This window comes from Triticum urartu, unplaced genomic scaffold (genome assembly GCF_003073215.2).
Source record: "Triticum urartu cultivar G1812 unplaced genomic scaffold, Tu2.1 TuUngrouped_contig_4580, whole genome shotgun sequence".
NCBI lineage: Eukaryota > Viridiplantae > Streptophyta > Magnoliopsida > Poales > Poaceae > Triticum > Triticum urartu.
In genome coordinates, this window is record NW_024115179.1 from 1 (window position 1) to 9538 (window position 9538).

Genomic DNA, 9538 nt, shown 5'->3' on the forward strand with positions numbered 1-9538 from the left:
GCGCCAACATCGCGCACCACGCCGCAATGCGTGCTGGCGCCGAGGAGCTGGGCCACGGCGTGGAGGTGAGCTCGCTCGTGCTGATCCATCCCTACTTCTTAGGGGGCGACAGCTCCGAGTCGGACGAGATGGGCATGGCGTTGCTCGACGAGCTGGTGCGGCTTTGGCCGGTGGTCTGCCCGGGGACCAGTGGGTGCGACGACCCGTGGATCAACCCGATGGCGGAGAGAGCGCCCAGCCTAGCCAGGCTGGGGTGCAAGCGCGCTCTGGTATGCGTTGGGGGCAAGGACGCCATGAGGGGAAGGGGAAGGCTGTACCCTGAGAAATTGATTGGGAGTGGGTGGCAAGGCGAGGTGGAAATCTGGGAGGCGGATGGCCAGGGTCACGGCTTCCACCTCTTCCGGCCGACATGCGCCCAGGCGGAAGCGCAGGTCGGCGTCGTCGCTGAATTTCTGGGCCGCAGATGAGATCTCCTGTTCTCCGCTCATTCACATGACCAAGGCAATGTTCTTGAATTGGCTATTGTTGTACACTAGGAAGTTTGAGTTATGCTTAAAACATGCTTGTAGCTGTTCTTCAGTGGTTTTATCTTCAGTCTATAAGAACAAGGAGTATATTGTTACTACTGTCATATGGAGTTCAAATTCAAACCAGCTAGTCTGCCATTCTGTAAAATTATAAATTTGTATTTTGTAAGGGTTTAGGATGCTAAGATATGATTATGAAGTTCTCAAATTGCAGTAGAGCTTGCATTCTCAAGAATAAAAAGGGAAATACTAGTTCGAGCCTGAATCATCATCTTGGAGCCTTTTCCTACTTATATTTATGGCTAAAAATGTCAGATTGGGATGCTGCATAATACTCCCTCCGTCCCAAAATAAGTGTCTCAGCTTTGTACTAACTCTGAGTATATTGTGTTTCCATTTCGGCTAGCAATTCAGACTTTAATCAAAAGACAATCATTAAGCTTTCTCTGCTGGACATTCCTTCTGATGTTATTTCATTACATGACATGGCAGACTAAGAGAGGTACTGAACAATATACTCTTAGTAAGGCTTCTCTTAATAGTGCAATCCTATCGAGCAGTTGTGAAAATGTTGCTGATACGGTGGTGCTGGTCAAGCAGGCCATGACCACTATGATGAGCCACCAATCATTGAGCCAACAGATGTAAGGCATACTGCAGCACTTCTCGAATACCTTCATGCTCGATGGTGCTCGCAAGAGATCCCCAACAAATGGCTACAAATATCCTTGTTCAAGGCATGGATAACGTCCAAGCCATGGATACTGTCCTGGATAATCTTTTCCTTCCATGTCCTGCCGCACCGGGGTGTTGCACAGTGATTCCTTTACTTCTTGCATTGTTGCCGAGTCATTGACCACATGCAGTTTCCTCTGCCAACTGCAAAGGTAATACTGCTTTAGTAAGCTATTTGCGGTATGCAGGAAATATTATACTGTATTGCATAACCAGTACATTGAAAGAAATTGAAGATTAATATAGCAGCGACTTAGTTTATTTTTGCAGGGTTGCACATATTGATATTGCATTAATATGTTGTGTTTCACGAGTCAAGCAAGGTTTTTATGAAAAGAACCTGCATGACAAGAAGGGTCTTCAGTGTCAGTGGTGCCAGCAACTAGACAACAGACTGAACTGAAATGTAGTCAGCACTAGCATGCCAGGTAACTGCTCTTGTGAATTATGTGAGGATGTATATTTTTCTTGGGATACATATATTGGCCTTACTTTGAAGCAATCACTTGGCTAATTTACAAAACTAACTACTTACTGCTGATTGTAAGGATGCATAATTTTCTAGGGACACATATCAACCTACTTCGAAGTAATCACTTGCTTCATTACAGAACTAACTACTTACTACTGACATGATGACTTCTCCTTATGTGGCTTTGAAGTGCCATTATTTATTTATTTATTTATTTTGAAACAAATAGGCAAAAGCCTCACATACTTATATTAAAAGAAGAGTTACAATATGTACAAGGGTCTCTGGCTACAAAAGCAAGATTTTGGTAATCCTTAATGGCATCGGTAATGAAAAATTGTACTGCTAGTAGCAGCTGGCTGGAACTAGTTCTACAGCTCAGTTTTCAGTACATTGCATGATCCGAACTCAGCAAGATGGGTGATATCATCAATATTTTCTGGGAGCCTCCACTCTTCCAGTGTTCTGAACAATCCATGTGATGTCTTTCTCTTGATTGGTACTTCTCGACATCTCCAACATCTTCAGGCCCAAAGAAAGAAAATGAATCATCAGTGGCATCTTGGAGGCCACACATACTCATTTCCAGCTTCTGAGCATGCTGAAGAGTTTCTGCCATGGTACCTGCATGACAGACCACTGGGTTTTTTCATGCTTCTGCCTCGGCCCGTTTTCGCAGGAACTGCATCCTGGTCCTCTCCTTCGAGGGGCAGGAATTCACCTCTCACGCGGATAAAGCGGCTATCCTCCGGGATTATTATAAAGATCTCCTAGCCACTGCGCATCACTGTGACTGGACGTTCTCTTTATCTGATCTTTACCCTGGCGTCGCTCCCCTTCCTGACTCTTTGTCAGGACCCTTCTCCGCGGACGAGGTTCGGACAGCTTTTTTTGAAATGACCCGCCTTTCTAGCCCCGGGCCCGACGGTTTTGGCCCATCCTTCTATGTCTCTTTCTGGGACTTGATCTCCTCCGACGTCCAGGCGGTGTTCGATGACTTCTACGCCGGCACTATTGATCTCTCCAGATTCAACCGCGCCTTTTTAGTTCTCTTGCCTAAATCAGAGGCGGCTCGCTCCCCCTCTGATTTTCGGCCTATCTCGCTTCAGAATTGCATCATGAAAGCCATCACTAGGGCCCTCTGCTCCCGCCTTCAGCGACTCATCCACTCTATGGTGGACCCTGACCAGACGGGATTCCTCCCTGGGCGGCGTATCTCTGAGAACATCGTTTACGCCGCCGACCTTCTCCGAGCCTGCCATTTGCGCAAGGCTCCTACTGTGATCTTTAAGATCGACTTTCGCAAAGCCTTTGACTCCGTTAATTGGTCGAGCCTTCTCATGATTTTGTCTGCTCGGGGTTTCGACAACCGTTGGTGTGGCTGGATCCACTCTATCCTTTCTACTGGCCACACCTCGGTGCTTCTCAACAATGTCCCAGGTGACTGGATCCTTTGCCGCAACGGCCTTCGCCAAGGTGACGCCCTATCCCCTTACCTCTTTATTATTGTTGCGGACGTTCAACGCATGACGCAGGCTGCAAGCGCCGCCGGCCGGCTGCAGCACCCAATCGATCCCTCCCTCCCTGGCCCCGTCTTGCAATACGCAGATGATACTTTAATCCTTTGTCGTGCCGACCTCCCTTCCGTTACTTATCTTAACACCATCCTCGATGCTTTTGCCTTGGCGACCGGGCTCACCATTAACTTCCATAAATCTGGATTTGTCCCCATGCACTACTCCTCCGAGCTATCTGCTCAGATGGCCGCTATCCTGGGATGCCCCATATCCACCTTCCCTCAACCCTACCTTGGTCTCCCCCTCTCCCCTCTAAAGCTCCCCATCTCTGCCTATGACCCCCTCATCAACTCCTTTGATAAGTATCTGTCCGGGTGGCGCGCTCTTCTCCTTTCCTCGGGCGGTAGGCTTGTTCTCTGTAATGCCGTGCTTAATAACCTTGCCACCTATTATATGTGTTCCTTTATGCTACCCCCTGGAGTGCTTGAGCAGATTGATCGTCGATGTCGTGCTTTCTTTTGGACCGGCAAGGATACTTGCTCTGGTGCTCGCTGTTTAATTGCTTGGGACAAAGTGTGTGTTGATGTGCAGGAAGGCGGACTTGGCATTCGCGACCTCCGGCGGCAAAACATGTGCCTCCTTCTCAACTTCGTCGATGCTCTTCACCGGCCCGGGTCCCCGCATTGGAAGCTTTGGTTCCTCCGTAACGTCAGGGGTGACATGGGGGACCCCTGCTCGGCGCCCTCGTTCCTCCAGACGATCATGCAAGCTGCGCTCCCGACCTACCGATCCATCACTCGGGTGCAGCTTGGAGACGGGCGCACCACCTCCTTCTGGCAGGATCGGTGGCTCCCAGGCGGCGCGCTCTGCTTCACCTTCGAGGCGCTCTTCTCCCACTCGACGCGGCCCAACGCCTCGGTCGCTGCAGTTATCCAGGGCGGCCTCGCGCTCCAGCCGAGGCTCTCCGCAGTGGCGGCCGGTCAGCTCAGTGTCGTGCATGCACTCTTGCGCGATGTTCATCTGTTGGGTGTGCATGATCATCGCTTCATGGCGTGGGGAGGTGACCTTACCTTCAGCTCCCGAGCTGCTTTTCGTGTTCTGTCGCCTCACGGCGTGCTCGACCAGGATTCCATCGACATCTGGGGCTCCAGGCTCCCTAGCAAAATCAAGATTTTCGCGAGGCTACTGGTCGGCAATCGGCTTAGCACTCGGGCTAACTTGTACGCCAAAAACTGCGCCTCTTCTCCAACATGTGCCTCCTGCCAGGCGGAGGAAACGACGGACCACCTCTTCGCTGCATGTCCTCGTGTGGCTCCGGTCTGGGCTAGGCTTGGCCTGGGCACCTTCTACTCCGTTGGTGAAATTCTCTCTACTCAACCCTCGCTGCAAATTGATGCTGCTGCCTGGAAAGATGGCCTCTACATCCTGATGTGGAGCGTGTGGAAAGCCAGGAATGATGTGGTCTTCAACTCCATCATATGCGGGACTTGCGACGTCCTCCGGCGAGCAGCCGACGATACGCTTCTGTGGTCCAAGCGCTTTGAGACTGGACCGAGGGAGCAGCTCCTCCTGTTTCGCTCCTTCCTTTTCTCAGCCACCTAGTCTTCCTCTCTCTCTTTTTCTGTTTTTTTGCCTCCTATCTTGATGTTTTTTATCTCCTCAATGGAAAACACTGTATGACGCTAAGTCGCTTTCGGGTAATATAACAACCGGTGGGGCTTTCGCCCCCCCGTCATTCTTGAAAAAATAAAACCACCATTTTCTTCCTCTCGAATGGGTCGGAGGCATGCCATTCGATTATTTGATACAACTTATCATTATTTATCATTGACAAACATTCATTAAGGCCACAGTCAAGCTGGACCATCATCCTGTAGAAGAAGTCGTCACAACCTAAGTGTTGCAGAACTAAAAGATTGACCTCCATTAATTCTAGCAGGCCTCACTCCGACACTGTAGGATGCACCGACCTGGCAGAGATTAGGCCAGAGGACCCAACTGCAAATAGATGCCACAGTCACGCCAACATACCTCGCAAAACCTAGCATCATCATCTGGAACAGATGGTAGGAATCTACTTTAGCAAACCATCAACACCTCGAGATGGAAAAGCTCAAGGTAAAATTATTTGTCGGGCAGACGACATGACCATTAATGACTTAACACTAGAGACGGCTTAATTGCCTGCCGGAATGGCTGAAGCAATGCACGATAAACCCTACTTAAAAGTGCCAAAACAAGAATAAAAAACATGTCTCATTCAAGAAGATCGGGGCGACCACACTCCCATACCAATAAAATGTTGGGGAACGCGGTATTTAAAAAATTTCCTACGATCACGCAAGATCTATCTAGGAGATGCATAACAATGAGAGGGGAGAGTGTGTCTACGTAACCTCATAGACCGAAAGCGGAAGCGTTGAGTAACGCGGTTGATGTGGTCGAACGTCTTCGTGATCCAACCGATCAAGTATTGAACGCACGACACCTTCATGATCTGCACACGTTCAGCTCGGTGACGTCCCTTAAACTCTAGATCCAGCTAAGGCCAGAGGGAGAGTTTCGTCAGCATGACGGCGTGTTGACGGTGATGATGAAGTTATCAACGCAGGGCTTCGCCTAAGCACTACGACAATATGACCGAGACGGAAATCTGTGAAGGGGGACACCGCACACGGCTAACAAATCAACTTGTGTGTCTATGGGGTGCCCCCTCCCCTGTATATAAAGGAGGGGAGGAGGGGGCCGGCCGGGCTCATGGGGGGCGCGCGAGAGCAGATATATGGAGACTGGAAAACACATCTTGTGCAGACAACCACCAACTTATGGCAACCTCATCACAATTCTCTCGATCGATGGTGGAGGGATTCGAGGAATCATTCCAGCTGTTGCTCTTGCCTTTCTAGAATCAGAGTTGCAGGTAAACCTGTAGTTATGTAGCACGATTGATTTTCATATCTTGTGATATTGGCAATTTAACAAGGCAACACTACCTGGTGAGAAATATAATAGATTAGAACTCCATGTTCCATCAGATGAAATAAGCTTGCAATTTTTTTTTGGTTTGTTTAAAGTTCAAACTCTCAGGGTTTAACTCAATTCACTAACCATATCTTATTAACTTCAACTGTAAAGTTACTTGCATAAGCCAAGTAAATCTTAAAGTTTGCATTAGTGTCGCAATTAGGGTGCTGTCTTGTTGTCTGCTCCCTACTCTTTTATTGTTATTTATGCACATGTAGATGTTGAGCAGTTGCAGTCATGCAGAAGATTCAAATTCTTGGAAAATTGGATTTATATTTAGTATTACATCAGTTCAATATTCTGCTAATGCTAGTTCTGTATTTCTGGTTCTTTTATCTCAACTGGACTGGTGGACTGAATATACTTGATGTGTAACAATGATTTTGTTTCCATCTGCCCCAGCATATGCTCCTTTCTTTAGAAACGCATTAATTTTCAATTGACGCTCTTGATTGCATCCCACTGAAACTGTTATGTTAACTTCTAAAGAAACTTGATGGAGAGGAAGCCCGGTTAGCAGACTACTTTGATGTCATTGCTGGGACCAGCACAGGGGGACTTGTGACTGCGATGCTCACTGCACCAAATAAGAAGAGAAGACCACTTTTTGCGGCGAAGGATATTCAAGCATTTTATATGAACCATGCTCCCAGAATTTTCCCACAGCTCAGGTGAACGATATATTATGGTTTTTGACTTGTTGATTGGATTGTGAACTTGTCCAGTAACACATATTGTCTGTTTTTTAGGGGTGCATTTGGTAGGATAATGGGGATACTTCGCTCATTGTCAGGACCTTATTATGATGGTAAGTACCTTCATGAAGTTGTGAGAAAGAAGTTAGGAAGTGCCAGGCTGCATCAGACGTTAACAAATGTGGTAATACCAACTTTTGACATCAAGCGGCTACAACCAACCATTTTTTCGTCGTATGAGGTTTCGCTCTTTTCCTCTCTCTCAAATCTTTCAGGGGACCTTATTATGATGGTAAGTACCTTCATGAAGTTGTGAGAAAGAAGTTAGGAAGTGCCAGGCTGCATCAGACGTTAACAAATGTGGTAATACCAACTTTTGACATCAAGCGGCTACAACCAACCATTTTTTCGTCGTATGAGGTTTCCCTCTTTCCCCCTCTCTCAAATCTTTCAGGAGTCCTAATTTGAGCACCTGTAAAATATGGTACATGTTTCTTTGTATTGGATGCTAGTTATAGTAAGTGAGAACCAATTCATTTCAATGGCACAAGAAACACATGCTACTAAAATGTGTATTTCTTTGTTTTCTCTGTAAATTTACTTCAAAGGGAGAACATATATATGAGGCAGTAGTGAGAGGTCGAGAACTTCCATTAATCCTCCATGATGGAGATTTTGCACAAAAATGAACTTTCTATTATCATGTGACAGGTTAAGAAGAAGAAGAAGAAAAACACAATGAATGCTTTGTTATCAGATATTTGCATCAGCACATCCGCTGCTCCAACTTATTTGCCTGCGCATTACTTCAAGACTGAAGATTCTCATGGAAACATCAAGGAGTTTAATCTTATTGATGGGGGAGTAGCTGCCAATAATCCGGTACTATTGCTGCCTGTAGTTTTGCATAACATACAGCATGCAGCATGTGCTTGATTCAGAGACTGAAGGAAAATCTTGAAATTTTGAAATAGACCTAATATCTGTCTTTGTTGTGTTTAGGCCTTAGTTGCCATTGGAGAAGTAAGCAAGCAGATATTCAAGCAAGATCCAGATTTCTTCCCAATAAAACCTATGGACTATGGCCGGTTTTTGGTCATTTCACTTGGCACAGGCTCATCAAAATTTGAAGAGAAGTACGATGCACAAAAGGCTAAATCATGGGGAGTGTTGGATTGGTTACTTAGCAGTGGATCTACACCATTAGTAGATATTTTCACACGGGCAAGTGCAGATATGGTGGATATTCACATTGCTTCTGTTTTCAAAGCCTTACATTCGGAGCAGAACTATCTGAGAATTCAAGTAAGTAAATGCAGGCACCTTATTTGTACTGTACAAAGTAACCAATAAAAATCAGCTTCCTTTTACTCAGAGAATACCATTTCTACATGACAGGATGATAACCTACGGGGGACACTCTCCTCAGTTGATGTTGCCACCAAGGATAACTTGGAGAAACTTGTCAATGTTGGAGAGATGCTGCTAAAGAAACCTGTCTCACGGGCAAATTTGGAGACTGGCCAAATGGTGCCTGCTTGCAGTGACATAGAGGAGACCAATGAGGAAGCACTCAAGAGGTGAGCTTGCGACCACCTATCAGGTTACTGTAATTACGGTATGCATCTACTTATGAGCTAATAAGCACCTTATTTCCAGATTTGCAAAGCTGTTGTCTGATGAAAAGCAAATTCGCCAAGCAAGATCGCCATAATGAAGTCCGGTCTCTTTTGTGTCAATGCTGTGCCAGAGATTTTTTTTTCTCTGCATGGCATACACCAGTTAGCAATTAGTTGATTTGTTTGTTGAAGTTTCACTGTAATGTAGTTAAATAAATATGTAGTGAGGCTTACTGACTGATATAGCTTGATAATGTTAGGCGCCGATGGCTTTATTGATATGTAAATACAAATGTTCTTTTAAATAAAACTAAGCATTTAATTAGTGTTCTGTTGTGTTATCAATTCCACTGGTTTTATGTCAGCCGATGAGTTCTGAAGGATTTCAGGCCGACCATGCGGCGGGACATTCGGAACAAAGAGATAGCCGCCGCTGCTGCATGGAACAAGTACCTGGTACGATATCTCTTCGCTTTGTACGTAGAAATAGTTAAACCTATCTCTGCTTTGGGTAATGAGTATCAAGCAAGTGAGATGCCTTTTGAAGAAGAACGCTTTACCCAACGCTTTACCCTTTAGTACTACTTGAGATACTGCTGTTGGGAATTGTCAAAGAGACATCTAATTCTTATAGGGTTTGCAGCATGGACAGACTGGATAAATAAATAGCAAAGCGCTTCACTAACTCAAAGCACTTCATTTTTATTGGAGCAGACGCTTTCCAGGGCAACAGGCTCTTCTGTGATTGAGTACCTTTTAGCTTAGTTTGAAAGTTCAAACTCATTACTACTTTTTCGCAATGCGCATTTTTTTTGTTTGTGAAATGCTGTAGTGGCACTATCTGTGATCCTGGTATACTAGTATACTCTGCCAAGTTGGATTTGTTAACATTGCAGCATCCAAGGGGCGACATCGTGGGCTGCAGGATGGCGGGAACTGAATATTTTGA

General features: G+C 46.0%; 2 protein-coding genes across 2 annotated transcripts; both read left to right on the forward strand.

Moving 5' to 3' along the window:
- Positions 1-5: 5 nt before the first annotated feature.
- Positions 6-735, forward strand: LOC125528029 (probable carboxylesterase 2; the record flags this gene model as incomplete). The annotated part of the gene is made up of 1 exon (XM_048692547.1): positions 6-735. A coding segment is annotated over one exon (462 nt), but the record flags the coding sequence as incomplete, so codon positions are not given.
- Positions 736-6027: 5292 nt separating this feature from the next.
- LOC125528028 (patatin-like protein 2) lies at positions 6028-8920 on the forward strand. Its single transcript, XM_048692545.1, has 7 exons — positions 6028-6171; positions 6765-6946; positions 7025-7211; positions 7682-7852; positions 7973-8275; positions 8369-8550; positions 8630-8920. The coding sequence occupies exons 1-7, from the start codon at positions 6034-6036 to the stop codon at positions 8682-8684; spliced, it is 1218 nt and encodes a 405-aa protein (XP_048548502.1). The 5' UTR covers positions 6028-6033; the 3' UTR covers positions 8685-8920.
- The last annotated feature ends 618 nt before the right edge of the window (positions 8921-9538 follow it).